The sequence below is a fragment of the Callithrix jacchus genome, chromosome 22 (genome assembly GCF_049354715.1).
Source record: "Callithrix jacchus isolate 240 chromosome 22, calJac240_pri, whole genome shotgun sequence".
NCBI lineage: Eukaryota > Metazoa > Chordata > Mammalia > Primates > Cebidae > Callithrix > Callithrix jacchus.
The window spans coordinates 19,925,924-19,946,325 of record NC_133523.1 but is presented as its reverse complement, the minus strand read 5'-3'; the positions used below and the strand labels follow the sequence as shown (position 1 = coordinate 19,946,325).

Here is a 20,402-nt window from a genome sequence, read left to right as displayed (position 1 = left end):
TTGAGGCTTACCAGTTTGATATTGATTGCTAAGTAGAGAGGCTAATGTCTATATTTTGTCACACATATTTTGCTCTGGTAAAAATGAAATAAGATAATTTTCCTTTGTGTTGTGGCTTGGCCCACAGGGCTGTGGTACAACCAACCACGTCAATAGGGCCACTCAGGGACAGGGAATTCAGAAGCTTGACATGCTGGCGAAAGGATACAAATTTCTTACCAATCAGAATTCTGGCCTCTCTCTATATATGCAAACTGATTGAATGAATGGTAAAAGTCACTGTTTATCTCCTCTGTAAAGTTTTTGTTAATTTGAAAATACATTTGTATTTTTGAAAATATGCACAATAGTGTTTGTACTTTATATATATTATGTACATTATATATATATGCATACATATTTGTATATATACACAGTACAGGAGAGAGACAGAGTGGAAGAGAGAAAAAGGATGGAGGAACTATTCCTTTTTTCTCAGCTTAATTTCAGCTACAGGGGAAAGTACACTAGAAACTAATTAATGGGAAGAGTACAAAATAAAAAGCTAGTTATAATTATCTTTGGGAGATGAGAACTGGGAACATGGGTGACTTTTGCTTATTTTCATTTCCTAATTATTTAATAATGATATAATTATATTATCTCTGTAATTTGTATAGTAAAACATCAGTTATATATCCAAATTTTTAGTCATTTATAATAAAAGGTATATTAGCATAATATGATTATTTCATCCTTAGTCCACAAATAAAACTCACATCACATTTCCTAACACTGTGGCCATTTCAGAACACAGTCAATAAATAGTATCACCCAATAAAATAAATCTTGAATGGTTGACTTTGATATATTAAGCATTACATGAAAACACGCTATCAAAAAGCAGACACTAAATATATCTTTTTAATAATTCTTAAAACATCCTAAATTCAATACCAAGAATTTTGCCTATCCAAGTTAACATTATACAATTACATGTAATATACACATATTCAAAATGGACAGACTACATTTTTGGTGGCCAGATTTTTTTTCACTCAGTGATATATCATGAACATATTTCCACACTAATATAATTTTCTAATAATTTCAGATGCTATAACTACAGTTTAATTCTTATTGGAAAATTTGTTGCTTTATAAATGGTAAATCATTTGGTAAACAATATGATCATTATTCTTGTAGCCAATATCATTATTAAAATGATGGACCTTATTAAAGCTATAGAAGAATTTATAAATGTAAAGAGTTATTCAGAAATCTTGTATCTAATATTACAATGTCAGAAAACTCAGCAGGTTATATAACATGTAGACTTTGAGATAGTTGCTCAGAAGTTTTCACATACAGGATTAACCTTGCTGCAGTGCTTGTGCAAGATTAAAAAGATGTCATGGGTCCCTTTGTAAGCTCATATTATTGCTGTAGATAAATAAAGGAAATTTTATAAATAAAAAAAAGAAAATACATTTGTGAAACTAGTCTTAAGCGGTAACAAATCTGTTGTACTTTGTGTTATAAATGTCTTTCTGTATTGTTCTGTCATTACATATCCTGAGGGAACCTCAGGACAGAATGCTGGCCTAGGACCTCATAGGTTCAAGATGGCCCAGCAAACTGGTCAGTCATGTCTTTGGAACCTTGACCTTGTACCCATGTGACAGTACTTTCTCTTGGTCTCCACCATCACAATGGTGGCCCAGGTTCAGGGTTCAATTTCCACCTTAAGGAATGAGTACTTTTTTGTTTGATATTTTGGTGACTGTTACAATTTGTTGATTCTCTTTCTCCAGGAACCGTCTTCAGTTTTCCTTTCTCAGAAAACCTGTGAGGTCACTTTTGGCAAAGTTCAAAAGCCAGAGATATTGGCCATTAACCTGACTAAAGTCTAGTAATAAGAAATTTAAAAGGATTTTTAAAAAGAGAACTATGCTTAAAAGTCAGCCTTAATTATAAGTAGATACTCAAGCTCTAATAGCCTGGAACTCCTTGGGAAAAACAGAGGAGGTACCATAGATCCTGTTTGGGAAACACCCCTTTCTCCTCATGAAACCCCAGAAATTGAAAGTGGAAAAAAAATGTGGCGGGGCACAGTGGCTCACACCTGTAATCCTAGCACTCTGGGAGGCCAAGGTGGGCAGATCACCTGAGGTCTGGAGTTCAAGACCAGCCTGACCAACATTGTGAAACCCCATCTTTAAAAAAAAAAAAGGAAAGTGGATAGATCGCTCTCAAAATCTGAGGTTCTGTTCTGTTTTATATTCACTGCCTGACATTTTTTACTTTCAGGAGTATCAGAAATTATTTCACATATGAAAGAACTTTGGTATGTAACAACTACCAACAACATTTCTTACAAAAGTAAGAAATATACTTTTGAAGATGGCTAATAGCGGTTATGGAGAAATCATTTTTCTTTTCTTATTTTTGAGACGGAGTTTTGCTCTTGTTACCCAGGCTGGAGTGCAATGGCGCGATCTCGGCTCACCACAACCTCTGCCTCCTGGGTTCAAGCAATTCTCTTGCCTCAGCCTCCCGAGTAGCTGGGACTACAGGCGCGCACCACCATGCCCAGCTAATTTTTGTATTTTTAGTAGAGACGGGGTTTCACCATGTTGACCAGGATGGTCTCGATCTGCTGACCTCGTGATCCACCCGCCTCGGCCTCCCAAAGTGCTGGGATTATAGGCGTGAGCCACGGCGCCCGGCCTCTTTTTTTTTCTTTTCATTTTTTTGAGACAAGAGTCTTGCTCTGTCACCCAGGCTGGAGTGCAATGGCAAGCTCTCAGCTCACCACAACCTCCGTCTCCAAGGTTCGAGTGATTCTCCTGCCTCAGCTTCCTGAGTAGCTGGGATTAAGGTGTGCAGCATCACACCTGGTTAATTTTTGTATTTTTAGTAGAGACAGGGTTTCACCATGTTGGTCAAGATGATCTCGAACTCCTGACCTAGTAATCTGCCCACCTCCGCCTCCCAGAGTGCTAGGATTACAGGTGTGAGCCACTGTACCTGGGCAGAGAAATATACTCTTAACCACACAGAAGTATGGGGATGTCCCCACACCCAACTGAGAAATAAGATTTCCATGGGAATAAACTGATTCTCTTTTTAGATCCAAGATCTAATTTTAAAATGGAACTCTTGGTTTTGGAGGCTCTGTTTTGCCTTCCAGCTGTGTTTACATTTAAGCCATAAAAACTACATGTTTTTCTGGCCCTGGGATCCACCCTGAAGCTAGTAATTCAATTAAGAAACTGACAAAGGAAAAACCTTACAACTACTGAACCTTCTGTCTGTCTGTTCAGGGATCTGTGTTGTGTGTGTGATATGAAAGAACTCTGATTAATTAGTTTAAAAACGATAAAAGCAGCTGGGCGCGGTGGCTCACACCTATAATCCCAGCACTTTGGGAGGCCCAGGCAGCAGATCTGAGGTCAGGAGATCGAGACCATCCTTGCCAAATGGTGAAACCCCATCTCTACTAAAAACACAAAAATTAGCTGGCATGGTGGTATGCCTGTAATCCCAGCTACTTGGGAGGCTGACACAGGAGAATTGCTTGAACCTGGGAGGCAGAGTTTGCAGTAAGCCAAGATTGTACCACTGCACTCCAGCCTAGGTGACAGAGCAAGACTCCATCTCAAAAAAAAAAAAAAAACCAGCTAAATTTGTCTTCAGTGGTCTAAATAAAATTTTACATGGGCTCCTAAACTTTGAGCTAACCTCAATCTGAGCCAACTTACAACTTCATTATTTGCCCCTCCAAAGAACATGCTGACTTCAGGGTAAAACATTCTCTGATCTAAAATGTGATTTCTTCACTCTCTAACAGCCATTCCCTTCCCACCGTCTTGCTAATCTTGTATTTTCCACTGTATGAAAGAAAGCTCTTGCCTGCCTAAACTTACAATTCTTAAAGTTTTTATAGTTGGTATTCCTCCTGTTGCAATACTTTTTTGGAATTCAAATTATTTAGCATAAATATTTAGCATAAATCACAAAGTATAGAAACTGCCTTAAAACAGCAACAACTTCACTGTCATTAAGATCCTCCCAAACCCCTTTTATCTTAACCTTAACTGCATCTTAACCTTAACTGCCTGTGGGCCTCCACCTTTCCAGGACTTTGTAGCTTCTCTCCACAGAAAGGCTGCTTCCATGGCTGCAGTGAGCAGCCTGGGACATCTGCAGGAGAGGCTTCCCATAAAAAAACTAACTGGGCCTTTCATAAACCCCCTTTGCAGGTTCAATATTGGCCTTAGCTCTGAGTCTTTGGGACTCCATAGGCAGAGGTTGCAGTGAGCCAAGATGTCACCACTGCACTCCAGTCTGGGTGACAGAACAAAACTCCATCTTCAAAATAAACATTCAATTTCCATGTTAAGAGTTATTCATTTGGTTGTTGAAACTAAGTGTCTGAAAAATCCAGCAAAATTATGCAAACAGTGTTCATATAAGGGAAGACAATTTTAAGGTGCTTGCATTTTATACCTCAATATGAAAAGCAAAAGTAGCAGGCCGGGCACAGTGGCTCACACCTGTAATCCTAGCACTTTAGGAGACCGAAGTGGGCAAATCACGAGGTCAGGAGTTCAAGACCAGCCTGACCAACATGGTGAAACCCCATCTCTTAAAAAAAAAAAAGAACTTTTGGCCAGGCTCGGTGGCTCATGCCTGTAATCCCAGCACTTTGGGAGGCTGAGGCGGGTGGATCATGAGGTCAAGAGATCAAGACCATCCTGGTCAACATGGTGAAACCCCGTCTCTACTAAAAAAATACAAAAAATTAGCTGGGCATGGTGGTGTGTGCCTGTAATCCCGGCTACTCAGGAGGCTGAGTCAGGAGAATTGCCTGAACCCAGGAGGCGGAGGTTGTGGTGAGCTGAGATTGTGCCACTGCACTCCAGCCTGGGTAACAAGAGCGAAACTCCATCTCAAAAAAAAAAAAGAATCATCCATTCAGAAGACACTGCGTTATGTCCCAGTGACTGCCCCAGGTACATTTTACTTTGCAAGCTGTTACACCATCTCACTGGTGTCAGTTTTGTTGTTGTTGTTTGTCTTTTGGAATACTATTTTTTTGGTAACAAATTTTTCACTTTTATTTTTTGGTAACAAATTTTCCCCCACTATTGTTCTTTAACTATATTTATTTTACTATTTTTCTGCCCCCTTAGATAATCCAGGGAGCAGAAATTATTTTTGTGTTTTCCCCTCAATACCAGCATCTGATTGGCCAACCAGCAATGTGTCTCCCTCCAAGAAATGAAAGCTGGGTTGGGTGAAGGCAATTTTGATGTCTCAAAGGGTTACCTTTTCAAAGTAAGAGTACACCAGAAGATTCCTGTCAGCCCCAGGGTATCCACTTGCTCCCTTGAGAGGACACACTCCGTACCTCAGGTCATCCTATGGGAAAAAATAACCCAGAAGTTGATAATCACTAGGCACTTTGGCTGACAGAACCATGTTGGACATCTTTGTTTATCCCCAGACTGTACTGAAACCCAAGACAAGGAAAAAACTAAATGGTGGCTAAGGACACATTACCCAATATATTTTTCCACAGCAAAACCTTCACCCAAAAACATTCTGATAAGATCTCTGTGCCTAGAGAAGATAAAAGGAAGAGACAGGTATTTTCTATAATAAAGTGTCAGGGATTATTCTTTGTTTCCTTTTCCTGGGAAATATTTACAAATGAATAAAAAATCTTCTTAAAAGTGCTATTTAATATTTTGTCAAAAATAATTAAAATATGGCATAAAAAAAGTGCACTAAAGGACAAATAGGTGATAATGTGAATTAGGGAGGAAAAGCTGGCATTTAGGAAAGCTAGAAGAAACTGGAAATTTAGTATTTTACTGCAAGCCAGAGTGAGGCTGAAGAAATGGGGGATGGGGGTTAAGACTTAAGACACTGCTTGGGATACAGGTGAAAAATGCAGCAGAAAATCAGTCCCCCATGGAGTGTGAAAATAAGTGTGGTTTCAGGAGAAAAAAAAATTGTCAGGCAATTAGACATAGACGTCTCTAATCCCTGGATTCCTACTTTAAAAAAATATATCTAACTCAGGTGCATTTTTATTTTTTTATTTTTTATTTTTTTTGAAACTTCTGACATAACATTACTGATGTTAGTCTTTTCCTAGTTTGCAGCCATCTTGATTTTGTTTTTGTTTTGTGTGGCATTTTTAAAAAAATACTACATTCAGAGAAAATTTAGGCTTAAACAACTATAAACTGATAATTAACCTCTGATTACATAAAGGGAAAATCTTCACCTTTATTGTACAAATTCAGAAACTACATTACTGTACCTAACCAATTACTAAATTTAGTTTTCTTCACCATGCATTCTATAAATGACTTTCTTTCAAGCCTCTCCCATAGCCCACAAACTACAAACCATAGCTGGGTGCTATACAATTCTTGAATCACTCCTTTGATTAAATTCTTTAGGCCAGGCGCAGTGGCTCATGCCTGCAATCCCAGCACTTTGGGAGGCCGAGGCAGGCAGATCACCTGAGGCTGAAGTGCGAGACCAGCCTGGCCAACATGGGGAAACTTCGTCTCTACCAAAAACACAAAATAATTTAGCCAGACACGGTGGCAGGCACCTGTAATCCCAGCCACTCTGGGGCTGAGGCAGGAGAATTGCTTGAACCTGGGAGGCAGATGTTGGCAGTGAGCTGAGATGGTGCCATTGCACTCCAGAGCCTGGGCAACAAGAGCAAAACTCTGTCTCAAGAAAAAAAATTTTTTTTAAATATTTTTGCAGTGACGCCTACATATTTTTAATAGGAGAAAAGAGGAACTGGGAAAGTCACGGGCCAAAGCTCTTGCCATTCATGAACCCGCACCCCGAGCCAGGATTCTCCCTTGACGACCCTCCCGTGGTCCCTGTACAATCTGAGAGAGTCTCCACGCTGCGGGTGCAGAGCTGCCCGGAGACGGCTCCAGGCCTGAGCACAGACACTGCGAAAGGAAGAGACAGAACACCCGGGGTCCCGGCTGTTAGCGCACCCGCCATCTTATGGCTGAAGGGGACTGAGGCCGAGCTGGACAAGGAGAACCCGGGGCTTAAATTGTGGAGCGGACTGCGGGGAGGCCAGAGTCCCGCCACAGCCACTTCCCACCAGTTCCAACCCACTCCTTCCCCTCTCTTGGGATGTCAGACCCGGCACTCTCACCATTTCTAGGCTTCCGGGGGTACTGGCGTCTTAGCTGTGGATCTCCTAATACCTACAGGTCACAGGGCCACAGAGGCTGGGCTTTTACGAGCAGAGGACACAGAGCAGGAAAGAGACCGGGAGCTCCGGCTACAACAAGAGACAAAGGCCCCGCCAAACCCGGAAGCCGTCCAGTCCGCTCCTGCTGCGTGCCTGATTGGACAGTTTCCATCCCAGCGTCTCTGATTGGATATTGCTTAAATCCCCGCCCCATCAGGCTTTGAGTGACAGAAGATGTGATCAGATGCGGGACTGAAAGAAGAAAGAGTGACAGGCTAGACCACCCCGTCTTCTGACAGGGCTTCCTCCCTGAGCAGAGCCAGGCCCACCCCAGAGGGTATTTGCCTTTAAACTTGTGTATAAGGTTATATGCATAAATAAATAATATATTATATGGCTATACACAAATGAATATAATAACAATTATTTTGAAACTTCAGCTTTTATGGCCTTCCTGGCTTCTGGCCCTTTGAGCAGGCAGCCTGAGATTTTAAAAAGGAGGCAATCATCTAAAATAAATGTAAGCCACATGTGAATTTTAAATTTTCTAGTAGCCAAACTATAAAAACAAACAAGAAACTAATTGAATTGATTGTTAACAATGAAATTAACCCATTATATTCAAAATATTATCATTTTACTGTGTGAGAAATATATCATTATTGATGAAGTATATGACTATTTGGGGCCGGGCACCGTGGTTCACGCCTATAATCCCAGCACTTTGGAAGGCCGAGGCGGGTGGCTCACAAGGTCAAGAGATCGAGACCATCCTAGTGAACATGGTGTAAACCCCATCTCTACTAAAAATACAAAAATTAGCTGGGCATGGTCGTGCGCGCCTGTGGTCCCAGCTACTCAGGAGGCTGAGGCAGGAGAATTGCTTGAACCCAGGAGGCGGAGGTTGCGGTGAGCCGAGATTGCGCCATCGCACTCCAGCCTGGGTAACAAGAATGAAACTCCGTCTCAAAAACAAACAAACAAACAAATAAATAAATATTTGGAACGAAATCTTTGCAACTAACTTTGTATTTTACCTTTCTACCACATCGCAGTTCAGACCAGGCATATTCTAGGAACCAGTAGCCACACATGGCCAATAGCTGCCACATTGAAGTGCAGCTTTGATGTCAGCGGTGTGAAGGGCCTGAACTCTGTTTTCTGCCAGAGTGAAAGAATAATCTCCCTACAAACGTCTCTTTAGTTCCTAGGGCAAAACACATAATGCCCATAGAAAGAGCTTAGGGCAGCAGGAATAAAATAACCACAAGTAGACAACTGCTAAGCCACCTGTTGCCCACCTTTCTTCTTTTTTTTTTTGAGACAGAGTTTCACTGTTGTTACCCAGGCTGGAGTGCAATGGCACGATCTCGGCTCACCACAACCTCCGCCTTCTGGGTTCAAGCAATTCTCCTGCCTCAGCCTCCTGAGTAGCTGGGACTACAGGCGTGCACCATTATGCCCAGCTAATTTTTGTATTTTTAGTAGAGACGGGGTTTCACCTTGTTGACCAGGATGGTCTCGATCTCTTGACCTCGTGATCCAGCCACCTCGGCCTCCCAAAGTGCTGGGATTATGGGCGTGAGCCACCGCGCCCGGCCCCCACCTTTCTTTTAGAGTCCAAATAGTGAACGAAGGATGATGGGCCACAGGAGAAAAAAAAAAAAGCTAGGTCTTCAGTTCTGTCCACACACTAGACCTCCAATATTTAGATATGGAGAAAGTAGATTAAAAGCAAACATACTTTGCTGTTTGGTCTGGGCACTAATGGCCAGGCTGTGGTTATCTGTTTTTTCCTGTGGTGTGGGGGACTGTGTGAGTCTAAGCAGCAATCACATGAATATATGTCTACAAGTATTTCTGCATTACTCAACATTCTCTTACAAGCCAGCCAGTCAACTTTTTTTTGTTTAGATGGAGTCTCGCTCTGCCACCCAGGCTGGAATGCAGTGGCACGATCTTGGCTCACTGCAACCTCTGCCTCCCGGGCTCAAGTGATTCTTCTGTCTCAGTCTCTCAAGTAGCTGTGACTATAGGCGCACACCATCATGTCAGCTAATTTTTTTTATTTTTTTATTTTTAGTAGAGACAGGGTTTTACCATATTGGTCAGGCTGGTCTCAAACTCCTGACCTCATGATCCACCCATTTCAGCCTCCCAACATGCTGGGATTACAGGCATGAGCCACTGCACCTGGCCAAGGCATCCAAGTTTAAATCAGGGGAAGAAGTCAGTACCCAGAGGGTGCCCACTGTTAGACACCAACTGGTAATCAACCTGTCCCTGAATCCTGGCATCCTATCTGCACTGGGTGCATGTATTAGTTAGCTATTGTGGCATAACAAATCATCCAAAACTTACTAGTTCATAACTGAGATGGTCAGCCATTTAGGCTGGGCTGAGTGGGGCCGTTCTTCTGGTCTCAGTTGAGCTCCTTGACCACGTATCAGCAACTGCTTGTTGACTAGCCAGCTGTGCTTCTAGGGGTGAGCTTCTGCTTCTGATCAGATGCTGGGCTGAATGATCAACGGGGCCATCCTGCTTCTTCTCTTCATGGTATCTTATTTTCCAGCTGGCTAACATGGGCATTATTCATGGAAATGGCACCATTCTAAAAGAAAAACCAGAGGCAGTCAAGACTATTTGAACCCAGGTCCCAGACTAGCACACTATCATGTTCTCAGGTTTCTATTTACCTGAGCAAATAAGGCCAGCCAGATGTAGGGTTTGGAAAACAGATTCCTGATCTTGATGAAAACAGCTCTAAGAGCACTTGGCTATGGCATTAGATACAAGAGGGATGAAAGAATGTCGTCAGTTTTCACAGGGTGCGGTGGCTCACACCTGTAATCCCAGCACATAAGGAGGCCAAGGCAGGCTTATCACAAGGTCAGGAGATCGAGACCATCCTGACCATGATGGTGAAACCCTGTCTCTACTAAAAATACAAAAATTAGCCAGGCGTGGTGGGACGTGCCTGTAATCCTGGCTGCTCGGGAGGCTGAGGCAGGAGAATTGCTTGAACCTGGGAGGTGGCAGTTGCAGTGAGCCAAGATTGTGCCACTGCACTCCAGCCTGGATGACAGAGTGAGACTCTGTCCCCCGCCCCCAAAATATAATGTTGTCAGTTTGCAATTAGTATCATTCTATCTTTTTTGCATATGTGCTATATAGAAGTCTTCCACATCAAGAAATTTGTGCAAAGACCCATGGCTCCAAGTGGCTGGGCTGAGACTCAGGACCAACTTTATCTGACTCTAAAGCCCATCCACCTCCATAGATTACATTACTAAAGTAGATGCCCTGCCCTAGACTCTTGAAATCCTGGAGAGTGACACTTCTGCAAAGGAAGTCAGATTTCTTTTAGATTTGTGCTCATATAGTACTTTTTATCATTGGAAATAATTCTCACAGGAAATTGCAGAAGTATAAGGTTGCTCACACCTATATTTTCAGCACTTTGGGAGGTTGAGATGGGAGATTTATGTGAGCTCAGGAGTTCCAGTGCAGCCTGAGCAACGTAGTAAGATTCTGTTTCCATGACAAAAGTGGAGAAATTAGCCAGCCATGGTGGTGCATGCCTGTAGTCCCAGCTACTTAGGTGGCAGAGGCCGGAGGATTGCTTGAGCCTGGAAGGTCAAGGTTGCAGTGAGCTATGAGGGGTTACACCACTGCGATCAAGACGGGGTGACAGAGGGAGACCCTGTCCCCACCCCCCCCAAAAAAAGAAAGAAAAGAAATTGGAGAAGCATTTTGGTGAAAAGACATAAAGTAATTTGGGGAAAGAGCTGAGGGGTGAGATTAGAAAATCAAAGCCCAATAGCACATTATTTCTTTTTCATCACAGAAAATATTTGAAATCTGGCCGGGCGCAGTGGCTCACACCTGTAATCCCAGCACTTTGGGAGGCTGAGACAAGCAGATCACGAGGTCAGAATATCGAGACCCTCCTGGCTAACACTGTGAAACCCCATCTCTACTAAAAATACAAAAAAATTGGCTGAGTATGGTGGCTCACGCCTGTAATCCGAGCACTTTAGAGGCCAAGACGGATGGATCACCTGAGGTCGGGAGTTCAAGACCAGCCTGACCAACATGGTGAAACCCTGTCTTAAAAAAAAAAGAAATACAAAAAAATTAACCAGGCATGGTGGTGTGCACCTGTAGTCCCAGCTACTTGGGAGGCTGAGCCAGGAGAATCCCTTGAACCTAGGAGGTGGAGGCTGCAGTGAGCCGAGATCGCACCACTGCACTCTAGCCTGGGTGACAGAGTGAAACTCTGTCTAAAAAAAGGAGAGCAAGAAGGAAGGGAAGGAAAGGAAAGGGAGGGGAGGGGAAGGAAGGGAAGGAGAGGAGAGGAGAGGGGAGGAGAGAGGAGGGGAGGGGAGGGGAGGAGAAAGGAAGGGAAAGGATAGGAAGGGAGGGGAGGGAAGGGAAAGGACGGGAAAGGAAGGGAAGGGAGGGAGAAAGAAAATAATTGAAATGGCCAGGTGCAGTGGCTCACGCCTGTAATCCTAGCACTTTGGGAGGCCAAGGTGGGTGGATCACCGGAGGTCAGGAGTTCAAGACCAGCCTGGCCATTGTCGTGAAACCCCATCTTATTAAAAAAAAAAAAAAGAAAGAAAGAAAAAATAAAATAATTGAAATCTTTTAAAAGAAAAAATCTTTAGAGAAATTAAATTTAACAGAGTTCAACTGAGCATGGAATGATTTGCAAACTGGGCAGCCTGTGGATCCAGAGTAGGCTCAGAGAGACTCCAGCACAGCCACATAATGAAAACAGATTTATAGACAGCAAACGCAAAGTGACATGCAGAAAATGAAAGTGAGGTACAGAAGCAGCCAGACTGATTACAGGTTGAGATTTGCTTTATTTAATTATGATTTGAACACTTCATGTTCTTTTATTGGCAAAAAACCTGTGGTTGGTACAAAAACGGGCTACAGCCTATTTATATATCCAGTTAAGTTTCACTTTACTATGTACAAAACACGTAGTGACCAAAATTAAACAGAAAAGGGGGCAGCTTTAGGCTATAATTTAACAATTTGTCCTTTTTTTTTTTTTTTAAAGAGACAGGGTTTCACCATATTGGCCAGGCTGGTCTTGATCCCCTGACCTCAAGGTGATCGGCCCGCTATGGCCTCCCAAAGTGCTGGGATTACAGGCATGAGCTGCCGAGCTGGGCCCCCTCACCCCCATTTCTTTTCTTTTATTTTTGAGATGGAGTTTCGCTCTTGTTACCCAGGCTGGAGTGCAATGGCGCGATCTCAGCTCACCGCAACCTCCACCTCCTGGGTTCAGGCAATTCTCCTGCCTCAGCCTCCCCAGTAGCTGGGATTACAGGCACGCGCCACCATGCCCAGCTAATTTTTTGTATTTTTAGTAGAGACGGGGTTTCACCATGTTGACCAGTATGGTCTTGATCTCTTGACCTCCTGATCCACCCGCCTCGGCCTCCCAAAGTGCTGGGATTAGAGGCGTGAGCCACCGCGCCCGGCCTCAATTTTTTTTTTAATTTTTAAATTTTTTTTTTTTTTTTTGAGACGGAATTTCCCTCTTGTTACCCAGGCTGGAGTGCAACGGCGCCATCTCGGCTCACCGCAACCTCTGCCTCCTGGTTTCAAGCAATTCTCCTGCCTCAGCCTCCCAAGTAGCTGGGATTACAGGTGTGTGCCACGGTGCCCAGCTAATTTTTTGTATTTTTAGTAAAGACGAGGTTTCACCATGTTGACCAGGATGCCCAGCTTGACACGTCGGTTTTTTAATCAGCATTACCACTCCCTGGATTTATCACCTTGAAAAGATTTGTTCACTTATGTAGACTTCAGGTTTTTAACTGTAAATTGAATTTTATTAGTAGAGCTTGAAAGGTACAAAAATATTTACAAAGGGCGTACTAGTGATGGGTTTTGAAAAAAATCTAATTTTTTTGTCGTTGTTAAAAATTCTCATTTACTTTTTTCTTTTTCTGAGTAAAGGAGTTTTCTCAGGTGTGTTTTTTTATGGTTAGGTGATTTTAAACAGACTTCCAAGGCTTAGCTTTTAGAATGCACCAAGGAAGAAAATGAGGAAAATCTTTTATTTTGACTGTAGAAAATGAATACATTTCCACAATAAAATATGGTAAATAATTGGTGAGTTACATGGATTCATGAAAACATCAGTTCCTCTTTTTGCAGTGTAAATTTGTGACAGTGAATATTTCTATTTTATGTCCTGTTATTTTGATTTCTATGTTTCATGCTAAATTTTATAAGATGAATCTTGGTACTTCCTAGAAGTGTTTTCAGACGAATAATTATTTACTACCTGATTTTTAATGAAAATAATACAGGAATATATTTATTGTCTGAAAGGAATACTTTTACTTTTCTTGTTAAGGTATGAAATGTAAGCATCGTAAAAGTTTCTTTGCTCATACGAATGCTGTGTTTGAGCAATTTTGCTGGACATTTCAGACACTTAGTTTCAAAACCCAAGTGAATAACTTTGAAGTGGAAATTAAAGCTTGAGCCCAGTGACTCCAAGCTAAGGCTAATAAAGAGCCTGTAGAAGGAGGTTATTAAAGGCCCAGCTAGTTCTTTCTGGGGAGCCTCTCCTGCAGACGTCCCAGCCTGCTCATCCCCGCCACGCAAGAAGCCTTTATCCTGAGAAAAGCTGCAGAGCCCTCGGAAGCTGGGGTCCCACGGGCAGATGCAGTTAAGGTTAAGATGAAAGATAACTGGGAGGATCTTACTGAAGATGAAGTTATTGTTTCAGGCAGTGTTTAGACTTTGTAAAATAAAAACAAAGTTTGGTTTATATAAAAACAATTTGAATTCCAAATAAGTATTGCAATAGGAATAAGTACCAACTATAAGATATTTACTGACTGCAAAGGCAGACAGGGGCTTTCTTTCCTAGAGAAAAGCAAACAAGATTAGAAAGATGATGGGAGAAGAATGGCAGATGGAGGGTTAAACAATCAGATTCTGGATGAGAAAATGTTTTACCCCAAAGTCAGAATGTTATTAGGAGGGACATAAAATGGGGTCCTGTGTTCACTGAGACTGATGGTAGCTCAAAGTTCAGGAACATGTGGGAAAGAAAGTTAGGTAAAATTTGATTAAGAAGTATTTTATTATGACCACTGAAGACAAATTCAGCTGATTTTCTTACTAGAAAAAGAAGAAAATGTGCAGAGTGTGTGTCTGGCTGTGTGATAGGAGAATACTATCTAAGTCATAATGGGTAGGGTGTTTCTTTTTTTTTTTTGAGATGGAGTTTCACTCTTGTTACCCAGACTGGAGTGGAATGGCACAATCTCAGCTCACCACAACCTCCGCCTCCTGGGTTCAGGCAATTCTCCTGCCTCAGCCTCCTGAGTAGCTGGGATTACAGGCATGCGCCACTACGCCCAGTTAATTTTTTGTATTTTTAATAGAGATGGGGTTTCACCATGTTGACCAGGATGGTCTCGATCTCTTGCCCTGGTGACCCACCCACCTCGGCCTCCCAAAGTGCTGGGATTACAGGCTTGAGCCTCTGCGCCCGGCCGGGGTGTTTCTTTCCATAAACTGTTCCTGGAACACACAGTGGATGGAAAGTCTTACTAATCTTAGCTATTTACCAGGATTATGTATGTGCTTCATCTTTCCCTACCTTTTTTTTTTTTTTTGTCCTGTACGTTTCTTTTATTTGACTTTTTCTGGGTTGTGTCTTTTATAATAAACTGGTAAACATAATTACAGTGTTTTGCTGGGTTCTGTGAGTAGCACTATCAAATTACTGAACTTGAGGGATGCTACAGGAGTCCTGAATTTTAAACAGTACCTCGGAAGTATGGACGGACTCATGGGCTTTGTGGCTGGCATCTGCAGTAAGGACGATGTTGTGGGACTGACCCTGGAATCAGGGTCTGTGCTGACTCGCTGGTGTCAGAATTTAAATATTGGACAATGAGTTGGTGTTGGAGAATTGCTCTGTGTTCAGCAAACTCTACATATTTGGTGTCAGGAAAAAAAATATATCATGGAGGCCTGGCCTGGAATAAAACTCTGGGTGTCTGGGATGGGAGGCTCTGCTTTCCTATACACAGCCCATTGTCCTGTGATGCCATGTCTGCTCCCAGAGTGACAGGACTGAAAACTTAGAGCAAAGGAGCTCTGATGAAAGATCCTTGTTATCTACAGTTGCCACCACAGGATTCCCACCCACTCACAAACACGTACACTAGACATTGACATGTTTGCACCCTTCCCAGGACTAGGCAGCATTCTCAGAAAATTCACCACAACATTTTTTTTTCTTTTCTTTTTTTTTTTTTTTTGAGAGGAGTCTCACTCTGTCACCCAGGCTGGAGTGCAGCGGCATAATCTCAGCTCACTGCAACCACTGCCTCCCAGCTTCAAGTGATTCTCCTGCCTCAGCCTCCCAAGTAGCTGGGACTACAGGTGTGCACCACCACGCCCAGCTAGTTTTTATATTTTTAGTAGAGATGGGGTTTTACCGTATTGGTCAGGGTGGTCTCGAACTCCTGACCTTGTGATCCACCCATCTTGGCCTCCCAAAGTGCTGGGATTACAGGCATGACCCACCCTGCCCGGCCAGTATTTTTATTTCTAGTGTTGCTAAAAACCCATAAAAGTGTCTATGAGTGTCCTGACATAACCCTACCCGCAGGCATTAAATCTGCAGCAGCAACCTGTTTTCTCCACCAGCTGAGGTTTCCAGGCCACCTGTTCATAATCTCATAGGCCTGCATGGACAGAAATAAATCAGAGTACAGTGCCATATGAGTCACTACCTGAAGCATAAAGCAGCCCTTCCAACTACATTGCACTCTCTGCCACCCATGAAGTTTTTTCCTTTTAACTGTTATTTTTGGTTCAGCGGTACACATGCAGGTTTATTATACAGATGAAATTGTGTCATGGAAGTTTGGTAAGGATTATTTTGTTACTGAGATACTAAGCATCGCATCGAAAAGGTATCGTTTCTGATCCTCTTTGCTCCCTACCTTCCACCCTAGACTAGACCTCATTGTCTGCCGTTCCCCTCTTTGTGTCCATGTGTTCTTACTATTTAGCTCTTACTTATAAATGAGAACACGAATTTAGTTTTCTGTTTCTGCCTTAGTTTTCCTGAAGATCACCTCCATGTGGCTGCAGGGAACATCATCCTGTTCATTTTCATGGCCACAGAGTATTCCATGATGTTTATGTATCAAGTATTTTTAAAATTCTTATTTTATTTTATTTTATTTTATTTTTTGTGGAGACAGGGTCTTACATTGTCACCCAGCCTGGAATGCACTGGCACAATCTTGGCTCACTGCAGCCTCAACATTCTGGGCTCAAACAATTCTTCTACCTCAGCCGTTCAAGTAGCTTGGACTACAGGCATACACCACTATGCCTGACTAATTTTTTGTGTGTTTTTTGTAGAAATGGGGTTTTCCTAGATTGCTTTAGCTGGTGTCAAACTCCTGAGGTCAGGAAATCTGCCTTCCTCGGCCTCCCAAGGTGTTGGGATTACAGGTGTGAGCCACCGTGACAACTGAGCAACATTTTATTCATCCAGTCTACCACTGATAAGTATTGACGTTGATTCTGTGTCTTTGCCATTGTGAATAGTACTACAGTAAACGTGTGTGTACATGTGTCTTTATGACAGAATAGCTTACATTTCTTTGGGAATCTATCCATGTATGAGGTTGCTGGGTCAATGATAATTCTGATTTTAGTTCTCTGAGAAATCGCCACACTGCCACTGCTTTTCGCAATGGTCGAACTGATTTACACTCCCACCAGCAGTATATAAGCATCCTCCTTTCTACGCAACCTTGTCAGCATCTATCATTTTTTGACTTTTTTTTTTTTTTTTAAAGACAGAGTTTCACCATGTTGGTCAGGCTGGTCTTGAACTCCCGACCTCAGGTGATCCACCCGCCTTGGCCTCCAAACATTTTTTGACTTTAGTAATAGTCATTCTGACTGGTCTGAGATGGTATGTCATTATGGTTTTTCTTAACATTTCTGTAATGTTTAGTGATGAGTATTTCTGTTTTTTCTTTTTTTTTTTTTTTTAAGACAGGGTTTCACCATGTTGGCCAGGCTGGTCTTGAACTCCTGGTCTCAGCTGATCCGCCTGCCTCGGCCTCCCAAACTGCTGAGATTACAGGTGTGAGCCACACACTGGCCGAGTATTTCTTTCATGTGGTCATTAGCCACATATATGTGTTTTGAAAATTATCTGTTCATGTTTTTTGCCTACTTTTTAATAAGGTTTTTTTTTCTTGTAAATTTGTTTATATTCCTTATGGATTCTAGATATTACACCTTTTTTAGTGGCATGTTCTGCAATTATTTTCTTTTATTCTATAGGTTGTGTATTTACCCTGTTGATGTTTTTTTTAAAATGTTTTATTTATTTATTTATTTTTTGAGACGGAGTTTCGCTCTCGTTACCCAGGCTGGAATGCAATGGCACGATCTCGGCTCACCGCAACCTCCACCTCCTGGGTTCAGGCAATTCTCCTGCCTCAGCCTCTTGAGTAGCTGCGATTACAGGCACGTGCCACCATGCCCAGCTAATTTATTATATTTTTAGTAGAGACGGGGTTTCACCATGTTGACCGGGATGGTCTCGATCTGTTGACCTCGTGATCCACCCGCCTCGGCCTCCCAAAGTGCTGGGATTACAGGCGTGAGCCACCGCGCCCGGCCTGATGATTATTTTTTAATGTGAAAAAAACTTCAATTTAGTTAGGTTCCATTTGTCAGGTTTTGGTTTTGCAGTTGCTTTTGGTATCTTCATCATGAAATCTTTGCCAGGTTCTATGTCTAAATGGCATTTCCTAGGTTATCTTTCATGGTTTTTCTTTTTATAACTTTAAGTTTTACATTTAAGTCTTTAATTCATCTTGAATTCATTTTGCAGGTGGTATAATGAAGGGGTTCAGTTTCAATCTTCTACATAGTGCTAGCTAGTTATGCCAGCACCATTTATTAAATAGGGAATTAATTTTACATTTCTCTCGTCAGCTTTGTCAAATATCTAATGGTTGTAGGTATGTGGTATTATTTCTGGGCTCTTGATAGGAAGAGCATTAAATCTGTAAATTTCTTTGGATGTATGGCCATTTTAATGATACTGATTTTTTTTCTGTCCATGAGCATAAAATAGTTTTCCATTTGTTTGTGTTATCTCTGACTTCTTTAAGAAGTGTTTTGTAATTGTTGTAGAAATCTTTTACCTCTCTGCTTATTTCTAGATATTTTATTCTTGTAGCAAGTATGAATTGTGTTTTTGATTTGGTTTTCGGCTTGGGTGTTGTTAATGTACAGGAATGCTACTGATTTTTGTACATTCATTTTGTATCCTGAAACTTTGCTGAAGTTGTCAGTTTAAAGAGCTTTTCAGCCAAGACTACAGTGTTTTCTAGATATAGAATTATGTCATCTGCAAACAGAAATAGTCTGAGTTTCTATCTGTTTAGATGTCTTTTATTTCTTTTTTTTTTCTTCCTGTCCCAACATCTTTTAATACAGGTGGATGGATAATACATGAATACAAACACATGGATATAGGTATCTCTGAAGCAGTGTGACATAAAATAATATCTATATATACAACACTCCTTTGCAAATAGCAAATGTAAACTAAAAGATACCTAACAGATCATTTTGTTTATCTCGCTATCATTTATTAATCTATAACATCTCCCTCTTATAAATGAATCCATGCAAGGAAGCGGTACTAGCTGCCCTACAAGATGGTAGCTCCCTTGGGTGACTTATTGAGACCCTATTTTCATTTGGATCTGAGCTGCCCTACCCCCTTCACTGCAATCTGGCTTTCCCTTCTGTGAGTATAAAGTCTGACATGGGATGGCACACCTATAGCTTTAGTGTTTGAAGTAAAGAAAGCTTTATGCAGATTCTGGCTTTTAATGGGTCTCCTCTGACTGTAGAAAGATTCAAACCACAGCCAATTCCAAGAACCCTTCTAAGAACAGAGACAATCACTTGAAAGGATCTGACTTGCTATGCCTAAATATAATTCACACTGCTTTTCTCTATGATACACTTTAATATTTTGTCCAAATATCTTGAAACATGTTATTAACTTTGAAGAAAGAATAAAAGCAGCCACTTTAGAGACTGGAAACATTCAAGCACTGATCTATTAGTAAAGTTTCTACACAGCTGAAGAAGTTTGCATCAAATGGACAAAAAATAGTACAGAAAACCTAAGTAGAGAAAAATTTAGAAAACTCCATCTCCTAGAAAGCAGGTCCCAGTTAAAGACCTCACCGAATGCAGGAGAATCAATGGGAAACAATGTAAAGACTTCTGCTAGGACATAAATAGGAACCAGTCTATGTAATCAAGGAAGTACTTTGCCTCCTGATCTAAATGTCTGCCTCCAGTCTAGGACTCAGGAAACAGTCTGGTTATTTGAACTGCTTGTCAATCAAGGTCCCCTTCGTTTTCACTTTCTTGGCTTCCAGTTCAGCCAGCTCTTGCAGTCGTCTCTTGCTCATGCCTTTGCGCTCTAGCTGTTTTTCAATCACTTTGGCATTCTGTGCATATGAATCGGCAACTTCCCTAGCCTCAATCTCCTCTTCCTCTTCATCGATGGTAGACACAGTGACGGAACTGAACTTTCCCATGTCTTTGGTCCGTTTGGTCATCATCACCTTCTTAGGAGGCTCTTGTTTCTGAGTATATATGTTTGTTTTTCGAAAGCCCTGGCCAAACTTGACTACTGCTCCATCGACAATGAAAGTAACTGGAGCATTCTTTGGCTGCGATTGGTAGAAGAGCAGCAGTCCACACTTTGCACATTTCTTCCTGTACTGTCGTTCAATGCCTTCAGGTCTCCGCAGATACGTAGTCTCCTCGTCTTCCGTGTTGCAAAACTTATGGGCATGTTTGGCAGCATCAATCACACGGGACCGGTCCCGGGGCCTCATGGGCAATTTCTCTAACTGGCAGTCCAGCACTAGGACCATCTGGCCGCACAAACAGTAGTACACATGGAGGGGCTTCTCGCCGTCTTCATACTCCTCCCGGTCCCGAGTGTCAGAGCAGACTACCGACCTAGACACTACTTTCGGCATAGTTCCCAAGATCACCCTGGACTACGCCGAGAAGACGGTCGCGCCGGAAATGACGTCACCGCCTT

At 42.0% G+C, this 20,402-nt stretch overlaps 2 protein-coding genes across 7 annotated transcripts in view; both read right to left on the bottom strand.

The window, feature by feature from the left end:
• LOC100413659 (uncharacterized) overlaps window positions 1-9,763 on the bottom strand; it is a 36,883-nt gene extending 27,120 nt beyond the window's left edge. For 4 of the 6 annotated variants that reach the window (XM_078362059.1, XM_078362056.1, XM_078362060.1 and 1 more), the window contains exons 1-2: window positions 7,190-7,332; window positions 5,314-5,406 (exon numbers count right to left, since the gene is read on the bottom strand). Coding sequence is in view for 4 of the 6 variants with exons in the window: in XM_078362056.1 (XP_078218182.1) it covers window positions 5,314-5,406; window positions 7,190-7,192 (96 nt within the window). In the remaining 2 variants the exon portion in view is untranslated. Of the gene's footprint in view, window positions 1-5,313; window positions 5,407-7,189; window positions 7,333-9,589 lie in introns of those variants that run through there. The other 2 variants (XM_078362055.1, XM_078362054.1) reach the window with 2 other exon arrangements.
• A 9,604-nt stretch (window positions 9,764-19,367) lies between these two features.
• Window positions 19,368-20,355, bottom strand: LOC103789858 (STING ER exit protein). Its single transcript, XM_008987645.6, has one exon. The coding sequence runs from the start codon at window positions 20,335-20,337 to the stop codon at window positions 19,669-19,671; it is 669 nt and encodes a 222-aa protein (XP_008985893.1). The 5' UTR covers window positions 20,338-20,355; the 3' UTR covers window positions 19,368-19,668.
• Between the last annotated feature and the right edge of the window lie 47 nt (window positions 20,356-20,402).